This window comes from Polypterus senegalus, chromosome 14 (assembly GCF_016835505.1).
Source record: "Polypterus senegalus isolate Bchr_013 chromosome 14, ASM1683550v1, whole genome shotgun sequence".
NCBI lineage: Eukaryota > Metazoa > Chordata > Cladistia > Polypteriformes > Polypteridae > Polypterus > Polypterus senegalus.
Window position 1 is genome coordinate 127,578,339 of NC_053167.1, and position 26,089 is coordinate 127,604,427.

The following is a 26,089-nucleotide window of genomic DNA, read 5'->3' on the forward strand; positions in this document are numbered from 1 at the left end:
TTCATCAAGTGTGGCGCTTTGATCGTTTAAAAGCCTGCACAGCAGCTCTCCTTTCGTCTCACTGCCTTGTCTCTCTCCCCCCAGACATCCTCAAACACTATGCGATCTCTTTTCACTGTTCTATTATTTCACTGAGTAATAATTTCCATTTGTTTGCGCTAATGCGATCTTTACTATCATTTTTTTGAGACTTTCCAATTTTCCTGCTTCCATTATCTCTAACCTGCTCAGCATGTGTATCACGCCAACATTTTTTAATTCTTTACGACGTTCTACTTTGTCTTTTTCCGGCCCCCAGGCGTGGTTAAATCTCTTGGCACAAAGAGAGCACAAGAAGTGTGTCTGCCAAAAGTATTCGCACAACTGAGAGGTTAGATGACCGAGGTCTTGTTTGAAAATGGTTGTAAGTATGACGTGACTTGACCGTCTTGCAGGACGTGAAAGTGTTTCTCTGTCTCTCTTTAAAAGATCACATCTCGTTGCAGGAAAAAAAAGTCTTGTGACATCCCAAGATATTTTTTTATAATAGAGAGATATGATTATAAAGTTAGGGCGGCACGGTGGCGCAGTGGTAGCGCTGCTGCCTCGCAGTGAGGAGACCTGGGTTCGCTTCCCAGGTCCTCCCTGCGTGGAGTTTGCATGTTCTCCCCGTGTCTGCGTGGGTTTCCTCCCACAGTCCAAAGACATGCAGGTTAGGTGGATTGGCGATTCTACATTGGCCCTAGTGTGTGCTTGGTGTGTGGGTGTGTTTGTGTGTGTCCTGCGGTGGATTGGCACCCTGCCCAGGATTGGTTCCTGCCCTGTGTTGGCTGGGATTGGCTCCGGCAGACCCCCGTGACCCTGTGTTTGGATTCAGTGGGTTAGACAATGGATGGATTATAAAGTTAGGATTTTTTTATTGTATAAAGATATGAATATTGTAAATAGTTCTCTCTGGAAAATCTGAGTAATTTGTTGTAATGTGTTTATTAATAGTGTCATTAAAGTAAGCAGAAGCACGGTGGATGTTGTTGGAGGCACACAGGAGAAGCTGCTTATGCAGTGGCATAGCTAGGGGTGGGCGGCACATTTTTGGGGGTGGCATTATTGGCCAAAAGGCTCACAATTCATGCATAAGCAGCAGGGTTCGGAAAAATAGCACTCACGAATGAAAAATGTCAAATTCTCTGATTTTTATCCGCAAGTGCTTCAAAAATAATTTTCAGATTGTCGCCTCAGACACAACAGTTGAAATTTATGAGGAAAAAATAAACATTACACGGATAATAATTTATAAGAAGATAAACAACTAATTTACAATTTATAATTTCATTTTGTTATCAATCCGAATACTTTCTTGCTCTGCGCAGAAAACATGTCCACCTATCACTTGTACACTACACTGTTTCTGCTTTTCACAGCGTTATTATATTAAAGTAATACAGTAGAACCTCTGGTCACGAACATTTCCGAACACGTACAAATCGGGTTACGATCAAAAAGTTTGCATCTGTTGACGACCACATGCTCTGGTGGCGAACAAAAACACTGGCGGCCTTCCGGTTTGTAGGCACCAATGATTTCCCATTTCCTCCGCCAGAACTCGACTCATGCAAGGTTAGTTTTCTTGGTTGTTAAGGGTTAATTTTTGTATAAATTAAGGATTTTTCAAACTTGAATTTTTTTCTTTGAGCTTAAAACTCATAATAAAAAGTGTTTACAGCGAACAGTTTGTAAGGGTCTAGCGCGAACTTTGTCTAGCATGAACTATTGCAGTGTTAGTTTTCTCTGTTGTTCAAGGTTTTCTCAGTGTTATTCAATGCTTTTACATTAGTTTACTACTACACTGTGCATTCTATGGTATAATTAACTATTTTTGTGCTTAAAAATCTAAAACATACAGTTTGTACGGTTTGGAACGGATTAATCGTATTTATCTTATGGGGAAATTACGTTTGGGTCGCGACCAAATCAGGTCACGTCCAGAGTTTTGGAACAAATTACGGTTGTGACCAGAGCTACCACTGTAATCAGGACACGGCTTATCAGTGCATCTCTGTTATATTCTTGTCTAGTTCTTCTTCTTCTTTTGGCTGCTCCCGTTAGGGGTTGCCACAGCGGATCATCTTCTTCCATATCTTTCTGTCCTCTGCGTCTTGTTCTGTCACCCCCATCACCTGCATGTCCTCTCTCACCACATCCATAAACCTTCTCTTAGAACTTCCTCTTTTCCTCTTGCCTGGCAGCTCTATCCTTAACATCCTTCTCCCAATATACCCAGCATCTCTCCTCTGCACGTGTCCAAACCAACGCAATCTCGCCTCTCTGACTTTGTTTCCCAACCGTCCCACTCTGAGCTGACCCTCTAATGTCCTCATTTCTCATCCTGTCCATCCTCGTCACACCCAATGCAAATCTTAACATCTGTAACTCTGCTATTCTTGTCTAGTTGATGCTTATAAATAATTATATGTGAAAAATTATTGCTGTTTCTCTATATATGAATAAATCTATGCAAAATGGATCTTCATTTTTCTCTCTACGTCATTTTAATTTTCTACTTAAATAGGTTCACATATTCAGATATGTTGGAGGGTGGTAAATTGAAGCACAGCCTGCCCCGAGCTGCACGAACTCGAGCTCCGCCACTGTGCTTACTGTATGTGACTCCCTGTTCGTTTTTCCCTTTTTTTTTTTGGAAGGGAAAATAAAAACTTCTGTTTCAACCTTACGTGCCTGACTTGACTGTCGTTTATACGACGCAGAGAAAGACAGATTGCTGTCGGCTACAAAGTTCATCTACACTGAGGGTTAAGGCCAAGAAAAAGTAAATGGCATCTTGTGTTTTCTTCTCCATTGCGGAGATCAGCCTGTCTATTCTAGTGGACATCTGACTGGTGACATTATTGCAAATCCTTAAAAGCAGACAGTTACGGCAGTCAGTTTGATGGCCAAGAGTTAATGGGGAATGAAAGCCACCAGATGCAGAAAAGGGTGAAGTGAAGACACAGAAAAAGAAATGAATTACACGTCCAGATTAGGGAAAAAGGCATAAATCACTGAAAGAGGAATTTCATTCCCAGCCTGTCCTACAAGCCACTGCCATGCTGAGTGATGCAACTTCCAAAGCTCTAAAATAGACAACTGACAGGAAGAATAAAACTGCCTGGAGAGATTACTTAAACACTTGTCCTTGTCTCCTAAGGGCCTCATTTGTGACAACTGCTAAGAAAAATATTCTTGTCCTATAAATATGAATCCCATCAGGAGGAAGAGCTCCATCTTTTACTTTTAGTATTATATGGCAGTTTATCAATGGTGCACTGAGAGTGAAGCCAGCTTATTGCAGACAATAATAAATGCTTCTCCTTCCTACATAACGTGTCTCTCTTTTCGTACAGAAATCATATTTGCGTCCCAGGCTCATTCCTGATCACCTTAATTCAATACTTGAAGTTTTTCCTGGTGAGTGATCAGCATAAAATGACACGGGGCAGTGGATTGAACTCTAAAACTTGAACACATCAAATGACACAAGACATTGAAATTAAGCAGATGTAACTCAACTTACCGGACTACGCCTCTGTGACCAGCAAAAAGGAAGAGAGAGGAGATACCTGGTCAGAAAGTGACAAATCAGTAAGCAAAACTTTCTCCTGTTTAGAATTAAACACCTGTTGGTATTTACATGTCAGCCCATGCGTCAATTAAACAGAGAGATCTCTGCTGAAAATATACTGAAGTACAGTAAGATGGAAGAGTGTCAGACATCACCAGCCCAAGATCAGTTTTCTTAGATTCAAAATTAAGGACACATATTTAAACAAATGATTGGGTTTAAAATTGGATGAGACGATACTATGCACAATTTAGGGCATTGATTATTTCAGTAGCTTGTAGAAGATATAATATATAATATATAGTATTAGTATAATACAGCACTTCCCTAACTCGGTCCTGTGGCCCACCTGTGACTGCAGGTTTTTGTTCCAACCAGCTTCTGTTTTTAACTGGACTCCTGGACTCATTAAGTGAACTGTTATTTCCCAAGTTCTGTGCTTTGGGAACAATATAGTGAAAGGTCAAGCAAGATGACACCTTTGATTGGCTAACTAAAAAGATGACAATAAGCTTTCACGGCAACTCAGGTCCCTTCTTCAGGCGAGATGTAAGCTTGCATATTGTCATCTTTTTAGTTAGCCAGTCAAAGGGGTCATCTTGCTTGACTTTTCACTACATTTCTAATGGCTAACACCCTAGTACTTGGGAACAATGTAGAAATTAGAAAACTAAGTTTGGTAAAAAATGAATAAATGATAATAAAATGTAACAAGCAGTTATATGGGAATAATGTATTTTTTTTCCTTTTAACAGTATTATCATCTTGATTTTCATTCTACTTTTCTAGGTCTTCTAATTGTTTATATGCGACTCTTCAATTCCACCCCCTGGGGGGGTGTAAACGGTAACATTATTCAAAGTTATTGTCTGTTTTTAACATGCATTTTTATTACAATTTAATTTAATATTGTTTTTTGTATCAGTATGCTGCTGCTGGATTATGTGAATTTCCCCTTGGGATAAATAAAGTATCTATCTATCTATCTATTATATTGTGCCTTTCAAATCTATCTATCTACTATATAGTTCCTTTCATATCTATCTATCTATCTATCTATTATACAGTGCCTTTCATATTTATCTATCTATCTATTATATCGTGCCTTTCAAATCTATCTATCTATTATATAGTTCCTTTCATATCTATCTATCTATCTATCTATTATATCGTGCCTTTCAAATCTATCTATCTATCTATCTATCTATCTATCTATCTATCTATCTATCTATCTATCTATCTATCCTTTCATATCTATCTATCTATCTATCTATCTATCTATCAATCATGTATTATATAGTGCCTTTCATATCTATCTATCTATCATGTATTATATAGTGCCTTTCATATCTATCTATCTATCTATCTATCTATCTATCTATCTATCTATCTGTTTACTAATTAGTGGGTCTGACGCTAAAGTAGTTGATTAGTCAGTGTTGTTTGCCTGGGTGTCTGCTCTGCTAATTGTCATTAATAAGATACAACGAAGGGGGGGAAACTGCACAGAGAAAGGACGAAGTATAATGAAATCAGCACAAGAGAGTTCAGGATTTAGTTCTATAGCAAAAGCAGAAATATTTCTAAATGTCTTTTAAATGTAAAAATCATGCTGCTGTGCTTTGCTGAATGTCGAATAAAAGAAACAAAATACCAGTTAATTAATTGAGATCAGAGTTATCAGGTGATGTCACTGATGGTACAAAAACCTGTAGCCACAGGGGGTGCCAGGACCGAGTTTGAGAAGCACTGGTATAATATATAAAATACATTCTCCCATTGCAAACATATATAAATATATATATATATATATACACACACAGAGACACTATATAGGGTGGTCCAGATCTAATTATGCAATTTTCATTACTCTATAACTTATAGTTTATTACATCCCGGACCATTTAGAAGTGTGCGAACTGACGACATGAAGAATTATCTTTGCGCCAAACTAGAATCGTCCCCGCATAAATCAAAGTCATCCAGACGATCTGGATCTGCATAATTAGATCTGGACCACCCTGTATATGTTATATAGTCAGATATGTACAAGTAGGAAGCAGCTACAAGGCTATGATAGGAGTAATGCCACTCCCAAGCATGAGGGGGCGCTGTTGCTAACCATTTCTCCTTTTTTGTCTCCAACACCAACCCAGCACAGTACTAGTGGCAGTCACTCCTACCAGAAATCGTACACCTACCACTTCAGACAGAAAATAAGACACACTCTCGCTAGAAGTTGCCGTTCATTTGTTAAACTTAGTTTCTGAGTGACAACTGTGGTGCACCACAAAAGACTGTGTTTATTGAAACATTCTATGTGACCATCTTCTTATTGTTAAAATAATTGTTATTGTTAAAATGGCCTAAACACCTGTTTTTTTTTCCTATTCAATATACCCTTCTGGTTCCCCAACCTTTCATCAGTATTCTGTCTTTTTCTTACAGTAGCGTAGTTGGCAGGATTTTTTTATTGGAGACATGACCTTGTGATCTTAATTCAGTCCTTGGGAGAACCGCTTTGCCAGCTCCAAGTTCAGGTTGCAACTCCACAAGCTTTATAGAGGCAATAGAGGAGAGGTTTCCAGCAGGAGGGCAGAAGTAGTACCATTACTAGTCTTACCTTGGCTATCTCAACAGCCCCCTCTCATGTTTAGGAGTGGAATTACCTTTATCAAAGCCTTGTAGTTGTTCCCTACTCTTGTGTGTCTGACAACACATATGCACTTTATGGATGGACTGATGTTCAATCCATACTGTAGATGATTCTTGAATGGAAATGGGACAAAGCTAAAATACTGAAATACTGAAAATGGACAAGTGGAAGAATAAGAAAATATTTTTTGAATATACAAAACATCACAGGGCATCAAATAAAAGCAAATCAGAAATGAATAATTACATATGAAAATATACATCATAAATACAAAACTCAAATAAAAACAAAAAATATTGTCTGCCCAAAAAAAATAGAGAATTCTTCTGGCTTTCGGTGTAATAATGTTATTTCATTAAAAAGCTTTTTTCTCAAACCATTGGTGTAAAAATTACTGGACTCCTGTATGTAGTACTTGAGGTATTGACGACAATAATACTGTAACTCCTATCAGCTGTCAGCATTATTTGCTAAGAGGCGGGCCCACGATGTTAGGTCATACTGTTGCTGCCCACCTCGTCTCTTCTCCTTCACCTCTGGATGTTTACTGACTCATCACAAAGTTTGCTTTACCGAGACTGAAGAGTGTAACACAAGTTCATCGATAGTCGGACGCTGTTCTTAAGTCACTACAGATGATTACTTAACAGTTCTGGATACATACTGTATCAAATGCCTGGAGCATGATCTTTGCAAGAAACTGGTCTGATAAACATGAACTTGAGATATAATTCTACCAAGTAGATCTTTCTTTTGAGATGTGGCATTGCTAAAAATATATAACAGTGTGAAATGATTTATTATATTTAATATGCTGTGCGTAGGAATATCATTGTACGGTGCGATAACTAAGTTGAGATTGAATTTGAATTAGCTGAACTTGAACTAAATGAACATTGTGAAGTCACTTTGTATTGGATGGCAAGCATGGCCGGTGTGCCTGCAGGGATCGTATACTTGTTGCGGCCCGGCCAATCAGCGCATTGATATTCACCTGGTCAATAAGTGGCAGTGTTTGGTCAGTTCCACATAGCTAATAATGTCATAGCAGAGGATGTGAGACTACTGTGTCTGCTACTACTGAATTTAAGAGGAAGAAAAGGAGAAGGTGGAGTGTCAGACCCTTTGACCAAAAAAAAGTGTAATTGGCTCATGAGTGGGGGACCAACACAATGAGCAGATTCATTTCAAAGGTTTGTGCGTATATTCCATGCATTTTGAGGACCCGTTGTCTCATATTTATCCCTAAGTTAAGGGGTTCCTCAATCACGGTCCTGGAGGGTCGCAGTGGCTGTAGGTTTTTGCTCCAACACAATTGCATAATAAGCGTCACTTATTGCTCAAGTAACACTTCTGCGTCACTTTTATTGTCTCATTCTTTAAGATTTTGAACCTTTATTGCTTATTTTTGTCTTAAACAGTCATATTCTTGGTTTTTAATCACTCCTAATTAGAAATAACATGCAAATGACAAGGCCAACATTTCTCCATTTAGCTTGTTTCCATTTACACCTCTATGTGTATTTATCTGCACTACTGGGTTTAATTAAATACTTGGAAGGAAAGTGAAGAGAAAAAAGTGAAGGACTGAGAATTACTTCTCCATTTTATCCTTCAAATCATGTGGATGATATCCTTAGAAAGGGGAAGAAAATCTAAGATACAAGAATGACTTGACATAGCAGAGTTAAAGCACTAAAAGTATCCACAAAATTAAATTATTGGCAAGAATTGCTTTCTAATTAAGCAACCGGGTTAGAATAAAAAACTGCAGTCATTGCGGCCCTCCAGGACTGCGACTGAGGACCCCTGCCTTCCAGTTCATCATTCTGGTACCCACATAAGCAACCATCCATCCATCCATCCATCCATCCTCTTCCGCTTATCCGAGGTCGGGTCGCGGGGTAGCAACAAGCAGAGGCCCAGACTTCCCTCTCCCGCCACTTCTTCCAGCTCTTCCGGGAGAATCCCAAGCGTTCCCAGGCCAGCCGGAGACATAGTCCCTCCAGCGTGTCCTGGGTCTTCCCGGGCCTCCTCCCGGTTGGGCGTGCCCGGAACACCTCACCAGGGAGGCGTCCAGGAGGCATCCTGATCAGATGCCCGAGCCACCTCATCTGACTCCTCTCGATGCGGAGGAGCAGTGGCTCTACTCTGAGCCCCTCCCGGATGACTGAGCTTCTCACCCTATCTTTAAGGGAAAGCCCAGACACCCTGCGGAGGAAACTCACATAAGCATCCTCTCCTTAAAATGCACCATTTTGGATACATGGTTGCTGCCACACTGCATAGTCAGAAAAATTTCCATGCACCGTGCATAACGAAAAACAGCGTGTGACTTGTCTCTAAATTTGTCGTTATTTTGTGTAAACTTTGCGGTACCCCAAGTCATCCCGCACTATGGCACGTGCAGATCCGCAGCGGGTATCCAAATGCGCAGCAACATCAGACAATGTAATCCTCTGGCCTTCTCTGATGGAGGTGTTTGCCATGTCAATGTGGGCCTGTGTGCACAATGCTGACCGTCCACCAGATCGAGCTTTATTGGTGGCACTCATTCTTCCCATTTTAAACCTTTCTATCCTCCTCATGAGCCCTGAAGTTTAACTTCTATACCGAGCAGATTTCACTCCCTCTTCTCAAAGTAATCGCACTACCACGTATTGTTCGAAATGGTGCAACACCGCAGTGGAGCATCCGTGTTCATTTGACGTTGGCTTCAACAAGACGAAGGACAGAACGCTGCACTGTGCGTGATCAGACTACCCATAAGCCATCACAAACGTGCTGTATTGTAGTGTATCCGGCAAGGGAAGTTAGCTCTCTTGTTGGAATGAGATCTTTTGTAATTGCAGCGTGTTGCATAACCCAAATCTATATAGATATGATATTAAAAGGCGATGCCCCTCCCTTAGTGATACGGCGGTAAGAAATCACATAGGAGAAATAACTTCGCTTTGTTTAATGACGGCTTACGATGCACAACAGACGAGGGAAGCCAATGGCAAGAACCCAGTTCGGGAGTGGGGGCCTGATGTATACAGTCTGCCATTTTTGTCACGGCATTGGAAGGATTTTCTGGATCAGATGATGTTATCTCACATCCATCTATCGGCTTCAAAGGTGTGCCGGGCAATGTTCTAAGGCTTTATACTCTTCTTCATGTGCAGGCCGTCACTTAGGTGACTCACGCCATTCCAAAGAAGGCAAAGAGAGGATACAATTTCATGCTGAGCTTGACACACAGAAGTACACAATGGCCCTCAGTCTGACTGCCCATTTCGCAGTTGTCCCTAACTTGTCTTGTCTGCTAATGCTTGCCTCGCAGTTCTTATACGGTGAACCCCTGTGCTAAATCTGGCATGTGAGTAGAAAAAGGACAATTTATAAAATATATCTGCACAGAGCACATATTAAACTTATACACGTATTACATGTGGTGTGGTTACTGTGTAATTTTCAAATTGCCTTTACGTTTTTTTGATTCACCCTCATATCATGAACAAGTTACTTACACGGAAGGTTCAAGAGATCCCTAAGACGACTTGGAACTAAGAAATCTCACCACGTCTCAAACATCTTATAAGAAAGGCGATAAATCAGAGCGTGAAAAATCCCACTGCACTGCTTTACTCTTCTTGGTCCCACTTTCCGAGTCCAAAGTATGGCTTCAGATCAACCCGAGTTCTTCATTTTATAGCTCAGTAAACCCAAGGGATATGGTGAGAGCAGCAGAGACATCGACACATGTTTGACAAAGGCCTTTGACTCCATCTGCCAGGAAGCCCTCTGGAAGATTCTCACTAGATTAAGGGGGTACTCTCACTAGGCCCTGTTTGTTCTGTACCGTGCCAAAGCACAACTGCCCCCCCTCCTACTCCCCTACACTGCGCTTAGCATTCTGGGGCCGGGCACGCTTTCATCATGCCCAGGCGACTCTGTGTAAAGCCAAAACAAGATCCAAACACAGTGACAGCAGGCATGTCATACTGATTTCACTTATTTTGCGCTTGTTCTGGAGTCGTGTAGGGCAGGATGACGCTCTCCCCTCTTACAGATTTAATGAATGTGTGGCACAGCGTTTTACCATTAATCGTATTGCATGTACAAGAAGATTTTTACGGTGAAAAATGATGTTAAGGGAGGAATTTGCAGCTTATCTTGCCAACTACAATTCACATTCATGTGTAAGGTGAGAATAAAAATCTGTTTTAAACTCTGAAATGAGAATTGCACTGAATCAGAATTGTCGCCTAACTGACGTCACGTCTGTTTTCTGTGCTCAGGCACAATTAATGATCACACTGTTCCCGAATGCTACTGAACCGTGCCCAGGCACACTTTTTTCGAAGCGGCAGGTGCCCCTTCTGATTTTATATCACACTTCCAGCTTATTCAAAACTCAGCTGTAAGAGTCGTTACTCGAACCAGCAGCAGCGAGCACATCACACCCATCCTGCTCCGCCTTCACTGGCTCGAATATAAAATCCTACTAATAACCTACAAAGCCTTAAATAAGTTCGCGCCAAACTACATCAGCGACCTTCTCCATCACTATGTACCTGCCTGCCCACTGAGGTCCTCTGATTCTGGCAGTCTTGTTGTGCCCTACACTAATCTACACTCCATGGGTGACAGCAGGGCCTTCAGCGAGTGCCCAGACTCTAAAATTACATCCCAGAATTAATCAGGACAGCTGACTCCATGAATTCTTATAAAAAACAACTCAAAACTCAACAGTTCAGGAAGCCTTTTAGCTCTACTTGACTTTATTACCCTTCTCTCAGTTTACCTCCATGTCAAGATGTTAATGTAACCTGTGTGTGTGTGTGTGTGCTACACTATTAATTATGTTGTCTGTTAGGCTTTCTCTGAATTTACTATCTTAATCTTCTTTATGTATTTATCTGGTTTAGTACAATGCTATATACTGTATACCCTGCCATTCTTTCTTAAATTCTGTGAAGTGCCTTGAGCATAGGAAATAAATAAAATTTATTATTATTATTATTATGGAGCAATCACACTGGTCCAACGAACTAGACTTTGGGGGGTTACATGCGGACAACTGCGGTGGGCTGGCGCCCTGCCCAGGGCTTGCTGGTATTGGCTCCAGCAGACCCCCGTGACCCTGTAGTTAGGATATATCAGGTTGGATAATGGATGGGGCGGCATGGTGGCGCAGTGGGTAGTGCTGCTGCCTCGCAGTTAGGAGACCTGGGTTTGCTTCCCAGGTCCTCCCTGCGTGGAGTCTGCATATTCTCTCCATGTCTGCGTGGGTTTCCTCCGGGTGCTCCAGTTTCCTCCCACAGTCCAAAGACATACAGGTTAGGTGCATTGGCGATTCTAAATTGTCCCTAGTGTGTGCTTGGTGTGTGTGTGTGTGTACCCTGCGGTGGACTGGCGCTCTGCCCAGGGTTTGTTTCCTGCCTTGCACCCTGTGTTGGCTGGGATTGGCTCCAGCAGACCCCCGTGACCCTGTAGTTAGGATATAGTGGGTTGAATAATGGATGGACATGTGGACAAATGTGCTCGGGCAAGGAACAAATTGCCAATGTGAGGACACCCTTACTGGACAGGTAGTGTGTTGTAGTGGTTAAGGCTCTGGACTTCAAACCCTCAGGTTGTGGTCTCAAACCCCACTAATAACCCTGTGTGAGACCCCGAGCAAGTCACTGCACCAGTTGGGGGAAAAAAAACAAAAGAAATGGAATGGATTGTATGTGGAATGTTAGGTCACCTTGGATAAAGGCATCAGCCAAATAGGATCATAACAACAATAGACTTGGAGGTCCACATGAATCTCCATGAGAGATGAGCAGGTTCACTGCAGTGGTTCTTTGAGATGAGACAGAGACAGCTCCCTTCACTATGCATTTACCTTCCATGTTATTCTGTTTCTGACCTCAGATGGCTCCTCTAGTGGTATCAACACAGATTGCAAGTTTCACTGAATGCGTTTCTTTCTACGCATTAAGACAAAAGCATGCAGATGACTGATATTTTTGCCGCCTTCACAGACAAAAGAAAATCAGACAACTCTGAACATCTCTGCCAGGACTGACAAGAGTCTGGGACAGTCCCAGAAAGCTGAACCTGGACTCCCTGAGAAGCTCTGGATGTCGTTGGGGAGTGTGAATTCATTAGTAGCCGCGGTTAAAAAAAGGCAACCATTGAGGAGGACGCACAAGAAGTGCTAGCTTCTGTTATGAATTGTGCATTTCGAGATTACTTTTCTCTATTAAAATTATTTTTAAGAGCAACTAGGGGGCTTTGAACCCTACTCGCTCTGCTCGCCCACCTTCAGCCCCGGGCGCGTAGGCTACGCTCCAGCCACTTTGTGTCTCTGCCGCTCACATTGTGAAGGGTGGGGGGGCTGAATGCACACTGAGGAGATGCGGTCGGATCAGCTGCTGTCTTGCTGTTTCTGCTGCCATGCTGTGTGTTCTGCTAGTCGCATTGCACGCTGATCATTTAAAAGCCTGTACAGCAGCTGTCCTTTTGTCTCACTGCCTTGTCTCACAGGACGTTAAAGTGTCTCCGAGAAGATCATGTATCGACCCAAGACTTTTTTATTATAATTGAGAGATATGCAGGGTGTGGGCAAATGTAGGTTTACAGTTGTGAGTACGCAAGGCCGGCAATTGAGCACATACGAGATTGTATCTAAGTGCTCTGTGCCATTGTGACATTCTTTTAAGTTAATAAAACTATTGTAATAATTCTAACAAGCAGGTCTTTTCCCATACTCACAACTGTAAACCTACTTTTGTCCACCGCTATATTACGTGGGAATTTGGCCTCCTTTTTCTCTTGCCCTTCCTTTGTCAGTTCTTCCCTTTTCTGAATGTAATGATTAATTATTCACTGCACCACATTATTATTCGTGTGTTGGCAGGTTATTCTCGGTAGTGGAGGGCAGCTCCCAGATGCCAAGGAAGTTGCGTAGCGTGCCACTGTGACGATCATTGTGACCCTTTAAATGTGGCGTAAAGATCCACTGGTATCCGTGATTGGCATAAAGAGACTATTCCATTTCTCTACTCTCTGATTTCCAATTCTACCATTTCTCTCTCTGCCTTTGATTTCTGGTGCTTAGGATTTGCTCTTTTATGGTGTGAGGGACGGCCAGGGCGCCCTCATCAAGGAAGAACTGGGGGAGACAGCATACACAGGGCATTATATGAATGCAGCCCCCCTGGGTCACGACGGTGCCACTCATTCCCACAGGGCATCGTGAGTTTTTAGTTCTTTGACTCAGCCCTGTTGGGTTCTGTAGGTGTCACCAAGGGGGTACTGTGGGGACCAGCAAATCCTACTTTTTGGGGCTCCCACCTTACCCAGTAGTGCTCACGAGCCAAGCCCTTAGGGCACTGGAAATACTTCTGGGGATTGTTAAAAAGGAGCCAGAGTCGGGAGGAAGGAGATGATGCTTTTGTAAGGAGCAGAGGAGACAGGAAGAGACAAAGACAAAAGAGAATTGCTGTGTGCTGCTTGTGCTTTGTACTGTGCATTTGGTGTTGTGGGAAACGCTTACCGAAAGTATTTCACACTAATAAATCCTTTTGTTTTATTGAGACTCGTGTCCAGAGCCTATCTGTGCAGGGTGTTTGGGGAGCTGGAACGCCTCCTAGTGGCCACAATGGCTTTCAACTCATTTCTGGTTTGATAAACGTTTCAACTACAGGATTTTGTCTTGGCGTCAATCAGAATGGCTTCTCCTTCAGGATACTACAATTTGAGATTTTTTGGTTTTTTTTGAGACCTGTGACTTCAAGGAGGAAGCCAAGGTAGAGGCCTAATGGCTCACTTGCATCAATACTCTCAAATACATTAGTGAAACCTGGTGGAACTACTGTTGCCACCTAAAAACTGTAGGGTTTCCATCAGTGCTTTATTTGAAAGATTCACCCTACCTGCAAAGAGATCGACACTCAACAAAGACGTCCAACATTGAAGCTATGATCTGCCGCTTGACAGGCCCGCTACAACAGAATGCCCAACTCCCATCTTCTTCTCACAGCTGAGTGGAGGTCAACATACCTCGGGATCAACATTACTAACTTTAAGACCTGTGACTACTAGGGGGCACAAGAGATCAAACCACGCAAAACAGTCCCTTGTAAAAACAAACACTGTTTATTAACGAAAATACCTCCAATAACTCCTATAGGACACTGCAAATACACCAATAAACGTTCCTACAACTCCTCCCTGGTGGGTGTTGTCCTTCTCCTCACCCAACTCCAACTCCCCTGGCTGGGGTTGAGCTTCCTCTTTTATGCTAGACCCGGGAGCACTTCCTGTGCCGGGACACACCCCGAAGGAAGCACTTCCAGGTCAGTCGGAAGTCCTGAAAAGTAGAGCTTGTGTATGCTTTGCATTTGTCATTCCAACAGATGGCGCATCACAAATATTAGCAATTATTTTCCGAATCCCATACTAAATGGCATATCACAGAGACATATGCATTGCATTGGTCATTTCAACAGATGGTGCATCACAAATATTTGTAGAAATAAAGTGCATTGCATTAATCATTCCAACAGGTGGTGCATCACAAACATTTACCATAATAAAGTGCATTGCATTAATTATTCAAACAGATGGCACAAGACAAACATTACCAGTACTTTTACAAATCCCATGCCAAATGGCATGTAAGAGAGACACAGCAACAGGATGGACACAAGGATACACATACGCTTGCCCTTCTATTAAGGTGGGTATGCTGTCCAGCATGCACACCCCTTCTCAGTAGAACTGGCAGAAAGTGGGTAAGAAGTGAATAGGACTGTGTGAGGTTTTCATAGTCAGAGTTTCCCGCCTTCCTAAACAGTCAGCCCCATCCCCTCCAATAAACAAGATGCTATAAAGTCTCTGGTCGCTTTGTGAAATGTTGTTCCTCTTTACGCTATGTCACCTCCTGTCTTGAATTTGTAATTTGCCAGGCATTTATGTCATCTTCAAAGTGTGTCTTTTGTGCTCAGTCCAGTGTCTGGTACTCGGTAACCCCGATCTCCATCTCCTCTAGGTTCCAACCTTGTTGCTTGGGAGTTTTGTTATGGTTTCACCCCCTTTTGCTCACTTTATCCAGTTTAAATCCAAGCTTGCCTGAAGAATTGTGGAGGTTTCATCGACGGTGTCCATGTTCAAGATGTTTGCAGAGTTGAAGAGCCCTCGACCAGCGTGTTCACTCAACAGCATTGTGACTTATCGAAACCTCTCCTCAAACACAGGAGCATTTCCAGGCCATGACAGATCTCACTAAATCAACTAATTGGTTTAACAGCCGGAAGGATTTTTCAAAAATTAACAACTCTGCCCACCTGAGACCATACATTTGATCTGAGGGTCACTAATGAACCTACAAAAGAACACAAAACAAGGCCCAGCTAATCCATAAGGCAAATGACTCTGAAACGACGTTGATTTTATTATCTATTTGCCATAATATATACTGTACCTCAAACAAGTTTAGGTCAATCAGTCAACCTTTATTATATCAAGAGTCCTATCACAGGGTATTTTATTAAAAAGTCTTGAAATGCAAGATGAAAACAACGCACTGCATGTCGATGGCAGAAGATCCATGACAAGATAACAAGTTACGGCTCCTTTTAACAAGTCCGGAGAGAAATGGACTTCCTGTGCTCCTCTCTTCCCTACTCTTGGATCTCTCTGCTCTTTCTTTTGATTCACATTCTCTCTAATGTCTCTCTTTCTCCCTCTCTCGTTTCCTCTCAGCTTATTTAGCTTCTTAAAGCGCTTGGTTTTCTCCTCCTCTGTTTGAGCCTGATCTTGTCCTGACCACACTGGAAAGAAACACAGTGCAGGAGTTAAACCCCAATTACTGCCGAACAATGAAAAGACATCTATTTTAATTAAGAGAACGTAAATTCAAGTTCGTTTCTTAGGCGGATGCCAGATTCAACCTTAAAATAATTTCAACAAAGACATGAAGGCATTGATGGAAGCAGATCAATATTGTAAAATTCTTTCAGTAGTTATTGATACCAAGAACGTATTACCAAATGGTGCTGGGGCCATCAGATCTAATATGAACATAAGATGGTCAGAAATTGATAGGCAACACAACAGTGAGAGGCTAACCAGGCAGAGGCACCAGCTTCTCACAACTCAAAAGAATCAACTCAGAGTTTAGAAAGTAGCTACTGTTAATGACAAATTTGTAAGGCTCATGTTTCAGCCTGGGTCTCCCAGAGCTGGGGTTCAAAAATCTAATTTATGTTTAAGTTCTAACGGTATTGATTATTTAGTTTCTATACACTGTAGACACCACAAGGACAGCTAGGATCCTCCCATTCGGGTAAGGAACCATCCCCTCTTCTGGTTGGGATGCCCGTCCATCCCCTGTGGCATCTACAATACCAATGGGTAGTCTGCTATATTCTCTTCTGCTTTGTGGGAGGTTCCCCAAGAGGCGGGGTCACCTGCCCATCAGAACAAGGGACTGTTCTCAGTCCTATAAAGACTTAGGAAAACCCACAGTCCCTTGCGGTTCATTGAATTCTCTCATGGTGTGGTGAGTTTCTCTAGCAAATATTTATGATGTTTTTGACATTGTGGATTTTTAATTTTTTAATTATATCTGTTGAACTGTGTTTATTGGGAGTTGTTTATTTCTGAATTGCCTTTGCCTTTTCAAGGCAACTCTTTTTGCCTGTTGCACACCATGGAGTTTTATTTTGTTACAGCGTTTTTGGATATACTGTATCTTTACTAGCTGGGGTTTGATGGCTTTCCCCCACTCTTTTTTTGGATTCTTTATGTTTGGAAGCTCTTCAGCTCATTACAGTAAACGGTGGTATCTGTATGCCTGTCCACTTTTCAAGATTTAGATCTGTGAGTTTTTTCTATAATTTGCTTGAATATTTCGGTTGATTTTGCGACTTCTCTTATCGCGCTATGTATCATAGTTCACTTGCAGTACCAAATTTATTTACATGAATCCAAGAGACATGCAGCGGCCCAAGGGAAGGGGCCCTCCTCACTTATACGCCAGCCTTGGGGTGTGTACCTTACCTCCACTTAGCTAGAGAATGAAAGAACTACTTAATGGATTTAGATCGGGTTTTTTTCTAGAATTTGCTTCAACATTCCGGTTGATTTTGTGACTTCTCTCATTACACTAAGTATCATAATTTGCTTGTGGTACCGATTTATTTGTGCGAATCCGAGGGACACACAGCAGGCTGAGGCCCTCCTCACTCACACGCCAGCCTCGGGGCATATCTTACATCCACTTAGCTAGTAAACGAGATAGAGGCTGTGGGCCGAGGAAAGGGGGAAGCGTGACATCAGGAGTGGGGAGTTGGTCTACCTCTGCATTTTGGAGCGTACCTTGCCTCTGTTTAGCTTGCGATACTTTTTGTTTATTGATTTTTAAAGTTTGTCCTGTTTCACTACCACACGGGCAGAGCCGCAGGGGACGGCTAATTATGAAAATGGAGTAAATGCTCTTAAGACATGCATAATGTAGTGACACAGAATGCATTCACAGTGATTAACAATGCAATGAGAGTTAAAGGCACTGAACACAGAGAAATATGTAACATATGTAACAAATAGTAAAAGATTGTATACATGCTGAAATACAATGAAACTGAGAGACAAAAGAAAGATTTCTTTGATAAAATGGAAGTGCCACCGCTTGATGAACTGCACATAGAGGAACAGAATAAATCTTCAGTGCACTCCAAACGTTTAATTACTATTAATCCTCTACAAAGTGGAAAAGCTGCAGGCCCAGATGGTCATCTGGCAGAATTCTATAAAACACCATCTGTAAAATTATCTCTGTTAGATTAATTACTGGATCGTCACATTTCCGGTTCCACCCCTGAAGATGTCAATTCCAGTTCCACCCCTGAAGATGTCACTTCCAGTTCCACCCCAAATATGTCACTTCCTCCTTACGATTTTAAAACCCACCTTGTCTGTACCAAACCTCAGTTCGGTTTTCGACGCAAACCTCTTCACAACTCTGCATATATTTACCCTTTCACAGCCAGGGATTAAGTACATGGGTGGCTGCCCCAAGGCCATTATTTTCACAATAGATTCAAACACTCTGAGCCACATCATTTGTATGAAAACCTGCTATATAAATAAATGCTGTTATTGTTGTTACCTTGCGTACTTGGATATGCCCACCTTTTCTGTTTTGAAATCAATATCAGTTACAATAAAATAGGAGAAAATTAAACTGTGGATACTAAAAATAAAAAAATAAAAAATTTGTTTGATAACTTCAAATCTTAATTGGCCAAATGAAATATATAGCAGGTTGGATAATGGATGGCTGGATGGATAAAATTGAATCCTCTCTTTGCCTTGTTTGGGATGGCATGATTTACCTAAGTGAGGGCCTGCACATGGGGAAAGAGAATAAAGCCTTGGAACATTGCCCGGCACACAGGGAAGCCAGACGGATGGTAAATAAGTCATCCAATCCTAAAAACCCTTCCAGCGCAGAGACAAAAATGGCAGACTGTATACATCGAACTTCCACTTTGGTAATTGGCTTCCTCATCTGTTGTGCCACGTAAATCGTTATTGAAGAAAGCTGAGTTAATTTCTCTTATGTGATTTCTTACTGCTGTATCACTATGGGAAGGATATCATTCTCCAACCTACTATATCCTAACTACAGGGTCACAGGGGTCTACTGGAGCCAATCCCAGCCAACACAGGACGCAAGGCAGGAAACAAACCCCGGGCAGGGAGCCAGCCCACTGCAGGGGAAGGGATATCGCCTTGTTATAATATATCTATTAAGGTTCAGGTTACTTAAAACGCTGCAATTAAAAAGAACCTATTCCAAATAGGGAGCTATCGCCCCTAGAGGAAAACAATTCTTCATCCATGGGAAACAATTGCAAGCTCTGGTCCCCATCACAAACGGGGATCAATGACTTACCCACGCCCCTTGGTAGTGGGTTGGCACAGGTTGATCCATTTAGTGTTGATCCAGATGTCTAAGGGTATCACAGATCTGCTGTTTTTCAGAAAGACATTCTACTGTTGCGCAGTGGCACTCTGGGAATTGTTTTTCTGCTGCATTTGGCAGTGAATAGATACAGTACAATTAGACTGGAGGTGTCACACAATGGGTTATGCTTTATGATAGTGGATAAAGCGAATCCACAGAAATAGTGAGAATTTACTGTAGCAAACGTGATGCCAGTATGTATACATACTTTTGTGTCAGGTTCCATGGTCCCAAGCAGTTTAAGAAATCTTGGAAGTCTTAACAACCCCTCACACACACTCATACACCTTTATCGTAAGAGCATCCCTTATCTACGATGGAGCGTTCGATCAGAAGAAAATATGAAGCTGTTTTTAAATTAAAAGTCGTTGAAGCAGTGAAAGAAATTGGTAACTGCGCTGCTGCAACAAAATTTGACGTGTCTGAGAAACTGGTGAGAGAGATTGGAGAAGACAAGAAGATGTAAAAAAAAAAAAAAATGAAGTGTTATATTTTTGAATGGGCATATAAGTTGGGTCTTAAAACCCCAAAAAACTCGATCATAAAATCAGACACGAGTATATACGGTAACACCTTCAAAACAGTTAAGAAATTGTACAACCCTGGAAGAGACACCAGGATCGTCTGGCTAATTCAGCAACGGACGGTGAAGGCAGCCTCTTTGATTCATTGCTTATATTTACTGTATGTTCTTGTTTCCACTACTATTCCTTTATATTGCTGTTGCTTCCTGTGCCTCTAATCAATTTCCTCTGATGATGACACCTGATAGGTTGTTCAAAGCTTAAGAGTAAAAAACAATTTTAATATATGGGACTCATCATCTCCTTTTGTAGCTTTCAAGCTGCAAACTGTTATCACAGACCTTCACCCAGATAGATAGATAGATAGATAGATGTGAAGGCACTATATGATAGATAGATAGATAGATAGATAGATAGATAGATAGATAGATAGATAGATAGATAGATAGATAGATAGATAGATAGATAGATAGATAGATGTGAAGGCACTATATGATAGATAGATAGATAGATAGATAGATAGATAGATAGATAGATGTGAAGGCACTATATGATAGATAGATAGATAGATAGATAGATAGATAGATAGATAGATAGATAGATAGATAGATAGATAGATAGATAGATAGATGTGAAGGCACTATATGATAGATAGTAGGGTGACCATATGGGTTCGGGCATAAAGGAGGACACCGACAGTCAAAAAGGAGGACAAAATTTACCACATATATTTTCCAACTCCAATCAACCGCTAACCGCTGTCCTTTGCGCCGTCGGGAGGGAATAGAATATAAAACAGTGTTGCTGCTACTTGATGTTACAATTATTGATAACGTGATAACGTAACGTAATGTCACGCGGTGATGCGGATGAATAGAGAATGGCCAAAGGCTGCTCATTCTCGGTAAATATCGTATGTAATTAGTCAAAAACGGTCAGCTCTGTTCGTGATTCTGTGAATGGAGGACATTTTAATGAATTTTTGAAACGCCTGGAGGACGGAGGAAACCATGTTAAAAAAGAGGACATGTCCTCCTTTTAGAGGACGTCTGGTCACCCTATTAGACAGATAGATAGATATCATCATCATCAACTTAATTGTTGTTTTGGTCTTTCACAAGTCTACTAGCTCTTCATTTTTTGTTACTGTTCATTAATTTGGGGGAAATTAAGAGAAGTCACAAAGTTTTATCTTGAATGGATGAAGTTTACAATTCTTTTATCTATTTCAAAAACAACAATTGGCGAAATTTGACCCAAAGAGGTTGTAAGGGTTAAAAAAGCACAAAGTCATCAAAATTAGTAATTTCCAAAATTCGTTTAAAAAGCAAAACCTCCCAGAATGCACAAGTCAGAGACGACAGTGTCCATAACGTAGAGACTCAACAGCTCCGGTCCTGGAGGGCCGCAGTGGCTGCAGGTTTTCATTCTAACCACTTTCTTAATTAGTGACCTGTTTTTTGATGCTAATTAGCTTCATTTACCTTCATTGTAATTGACTTGCTATTTAAGACTCTGATCCCTTAATTATTTCTTTTTTCCTTAATTATCTGCCCAACAATAAGAAGCTGCAAAATGAGCCAACACATGACCAGCTGACCTGTGTCCATTATACAATATCTGAAAATAAAGAAAGATGAAGGTCTCGGGAATGTTGACCTACTCAGTTCATCAAAACATTTTCACAGAGTTCTTAGAAAAGAGAAAGTCGACAGTTTTGGGAATGTCTGCTGTGGCAGAACGAGAGCAGCAACAAGCCATTGATTAAGTATTGGGTTTAATTAAAAACATGAATTGACTTCTAATGAAGAAACTGGTTGAGTGACACTGGTTGGCATTTAAGGCCCCCATTTAGGTGGTGGTCTGATGGCTCACTTCACATGCGTTTAAGGAAAAAAAATGAAATTCAAAAGACTGAATCTCAAAAAATGTGTCAATTATAACGAAAGGAGAAAGAAGTCAATGAACATCACAAACTGGTCACTGGTGAAGATTATGTCAGGGAGGAAACCTGCAGCCACAGCAGCTCTCCAGGACTGCAGTTGGAGACCCCCCAGCTCTACAGTATGAGGATCGAGGAAACTCTAAGAAAAAAACTCAAAACTGAAAAATGTCCCTTAAAAGAAAAATTCAAATGACAGCACTGGCAGGAGTTATAAGGAAATGACGATATTATTAATGGACAGCTTCTCTGGGTTCAAAGTGCAGTAAACATTATACCCTTTCTAAACAGTGGTGACCCCGGTGACAAATAACATCAAGATTTAAATAAAAATAAATAAATAAAAACACAATAAGGCATGCTTGCAGAGAACAGCCATGCAGCAATGACCTGCGCCTCATGCTAGAACCAAGATGGAGCTTACCGGACTTCTTCTCTGCAGAAGGAAGGCAGGGCAAGGCATGGAAAAAAAAGGACACATTGGCATTAGGATTCAATAATGAAGACCCCAATGGAGGCATCAGATACACTGAGCACCCTCACCGTCAAAAGAATTTCACACCAGGCAAAGCAGCGCCAGAATGACACTGACAACGACGTACATAAGAACAAAAGAAACGGGACAAACGACAGGAGACCCTTCAGGCCATTAGGCCCGTTTGTTCAGCTGATAGCTAAGTGGTCCCGATACCTCCTCCCGATTTCACCTTACGCAGTGTCACACACGTGCAAATAGGAGACAGCTAAAGGGCCTAAGTAATGGGAATGCCATGACAGACCAGGGGGACCTCGATTCCTTGCAGACCACTCTCGAGAAATCCCGCCAGGTTCCGGCGCCACAGATGACGTCACTTCCGGTTCCGGCCCTAAAGAGGACGTCACTTCCTTAACCGGCCTGTAAAGCTGCCATCTTAGCTGGAAGACTCCAGTTCTGTTTTGCACTCCGACTTGTGAACATAGCCCAGTTATTTGAAACCTTTTGCAGCCAGGGCCCATTATACGGGTGGCTGCCCCAAACCCAGGCCGGTTCTAGAAGAAGCGAAGCTGCCATCGTGTCATTTAATTTCAGCTGCCCCCTCACCCTATAATACCTTCACTCGTTTAATAAACCTGTGTATTTAAAATTAAACATTTCCGCAATTTCTTTAATGTCAAAAAAAATGAATTTCGTCGTAGGTAGAAGAAAACTTGACTTACGCATTTAACGAATTGGTGACAAGTTTAATGAATTCATCAGTAAAATTCCTATTAATACTACAAAAACTTTTGATTGATGTGCTGCGTACTTGAGCTGCCACAATTCATGTGTTGTGACTTGAACGTTTTACTTTGAGGCAAGTTACCGACATTCGACGGGAAAAGACGAGCCCCGCGCCGAGACTGCGTTTTGTTCGGCCGCCTTCGTGCATGCACCCTTTGCACGACTGGCAGAACCGGGCCTGCCCAAACCTTCCTAATGGCTTTGTCTCATTATGCTGACAACAATTCCTTTTTAAAACACGGCACTTCAGTCTCTTTCCTAGAACAGAATATTGTCTAATGAGCAACGGGAAGGGCACAAGAATTAGGTGTCACGCACGAGTGCTTGGGGAACAGCGGATTGACCCGGGTTGTTACGGAAAACGTGCCGCGAGGGTCTCTGACGGGTACTAACCTCTCTTTCTTTCCTTCTTCAGAAAGCCCGAGGCCTCAGAGACATAAGCGAACGCCATGACGGCTATAGGAAGCACGCACTTTCGGGTCTATTTAATCCCTCCGATGACCCCTTGATGACATCAGTTCCCAGAATCCATCACCAATACCCAGCATCCTTCACATCAATCTCCGGTCCGCCCTCATAAAAAGCCCGTCCATTTCTCCCCTCATTTGTCTTTTTGCTTTCCATGTTTGTAAAAGCGATTGACTGCTGTTTTTTTCTGTTACAGTATACGGGGCGGAAGACCCCAAAACTTACAACGTGTCTTGTCTTATGTTACATAGGGTATAAATGAGCAGCTGCACACTCAAATCCAGTTAGGATCTTTTCTAGAGGTCCCAACAAATGCGTCCAAGCCCTTTTTAGAAGATCTTTGTAGAAGAAGCAACACTTGCTTTGCTAATGACACGTCAAAGGCGTGTAGGTCTACATGGGACAGTGGAGTCCAAGAGCGGCATTTGGGGGTGGCAAGTGGGGCGGCCAACCCCAGGCCCAGCGCCTAAGGGGGGGGGGTCCCTCTTTTGAGGTCCGCGTGTCCCATTCGAGTGGGTTTGTCAAGTTTTATTCTCCAGTGTATATGTCACGGCAAAAACCCGAAATCGGCCAAAGCGGAAAGTGTCTGGCCAAATCGGGAAATGGCTAATGCCGCTGTAAATTGACCGACCAATGTCCGATCTTTTCCTCAATTTCGGGATTTGGCAAGCCAGTTTGCGAAATGGCATGGGGCGATTGGCCAAAGTTGGAAGAAAAAAAAAAAAAGCAACGATTTGTTGCGCACTTAGTAGCGGCTCTTGTTAAGAAAGTGGATGCCACTTGGTTGTTTCACAATAATTAAGATTAGGTATACAAGTAGATTTCACATTTCTGTTATCGTTTTAGCCCTAAAATAGTGACTAACAAGGCGACACGGTGGTACAGTGGGTAGAGGTGCTGCCTCGCAGTTAGGAGACCTGGGTTTGCTTCCTGGGTCCTCCCTGTGTGGAGTTTGCATGTTCTCCCCTTGTCTGCGTGGGTTTCCTCCCACAGTCCAAAGACATGCAGTTTAGGTGCATTGGGGTGTGTGTGCGCCCTGCGGTGGGCTGGCACCCCTGCCCGGGATTGGTTCCTGCCCTGTGTTGGCTAGGATTGGCTCCAGCAGACCCCCGTGACCCTGTAGTTTGGATATAGTGGGTTGGATAATGGATGGATGGATAGTGACTTAACATCAGGGACCTATTTTATTGACCTTAAGGTTAGTGTTTGGGCGAGGAGTAGGCCATCTCAAGTGACGTCCACTTTCTGAACAAGACCTGCCTTGAACAGTTTCTTGTGCAGAATGGAAACCTCATATCTGAATCTGCATCTGAAAGTTTTTAAGCATCTTTGCACCTTGAGTGGACAGTCTTATATCAGCGCATCGGATGTTGGCCAGGGAGTCCTCGCCGCTTTGCAAAATGGCCAGCCAATGTAGCATATACCCGGGTCATTTCTAGGAATTTGGACTTTGGCACACACCTCGCAGCCAAAAATTGAAACGGCAAGACAATTCGGCAACTGGCAGAACTTCGGGTTTTGGCCGTAACATATATATATATATATATATATATATATATATTTGAGATGCTTCTCAGAGGAGCCCTTTTAAAATCCCTCTTCAAGGTCAAATTCCGTACGTGGACGTCTTTGAAACACCTTCATCACTCAAAAAAAGTCACCATTATAATCCCTTCCTAAAATAGGTAGAGTCGCTGGGTTGGCTTCTCCTATCTATGGAAAAAGACATTGCAGATCCAGATTAGACTACAAAGATGTCGTCAACGACTTTTCCAATTGGAAGGCAAGAAACGTGGATTTTCGTCTCTAAACCTGGAAACCGGTAAGAGATTTCATGATGATAGCTCTACGTTAATTTCACACTTCCTGTCAAAACACTGAAACCCACATTTTAATTGTAGGCCATAAACATGTCCGAATATTAATACACAAAAACATGAGAACTGGCTGACATGGCTTCAACATGAGTTATGATGACTAAGACATCCTGCATATCGAGACTCTTGAGTATACTTGTAATTTGGGGGCTTTTCTAGAAGAGGCCCTGCTAATTTCCACATGACACCGCATCGCATTTCGCACCGCCGTGGTATTGTCATCATTTTTATGAATTGCACTTTTTTAATAGATTATATCATTATATTTTGATTTAATACTGTAATGAGAAATTATTTTTATCCAGTCCACACACACCGGTAACAGCGTTTGACGTAACCGGCCCCGCGTGGGGTTGGTCAGCCCCAGGACCTACACACCCATAAGGCCGCCTCTGGTGGCGTCTCATGTCATCACTTTTCAGGAGGCAGACTGCACTTTTTCAATGAGCTATAAGGAGAACAACCAGTCTGACCAGGTCTGTGCATTGCATATTAACGTATGTAATATCAAGAGAAACACGTCTCTCGTAAGACACTTCTGTCCACTCCGAAGTCAAGTTAATTTAGCAGGCCACATTGCAGAGAAGAATACGCACTTTACTGATGCTTTGTAAGTGTTTTCAACAGCAGACGAAGCCCTTGTTAAATTACAGTCATTAAACTAGAGTGGGGCGGCACGGTGGCGCAGTGGGTAGCACTGCTGCCTTGCAGTAAGGGGACCTGGGTTCGCTTCCTGGGTCCTCCCTGTGTG

General features: G+C 42.2%; 1 protein-coding gene across 9 annotated transcripts in view; it reads right to left on the reverse strand.

Annotated features, from left to right (window-relative positions):
• Window positions 1–26,089, reverse strand: part of sgip1a (SH3GL interacting endocytic adaptor 1a) — a 305,775-nt gene that overhangs the window by 141,592 nt on the left and 138,094 nt on the right. For 8 of the 9 annotated variants that reach the window (XM_039735498.1, XM_039735495.1, XM_039735501.1 and 5 more), the window contains 2 exons: window positions 22,157–22,168; window positions 3,551–3,562 (listed from right to left, as the gene is read on the reverse strand). In XM_039735498.1, the coding sequence (XP_039591432.1) occupies window positions 3,551–3,562; window positions 22,157–22,168 (24 nt within the window). The remainder of the gene's footprint in view (window positions 1–3,550; window positions 3,563–22,156; window positions 22,169–26,089) is intronic. The other variant, XM_039735496.1, reaches the window with a different exon arrangement.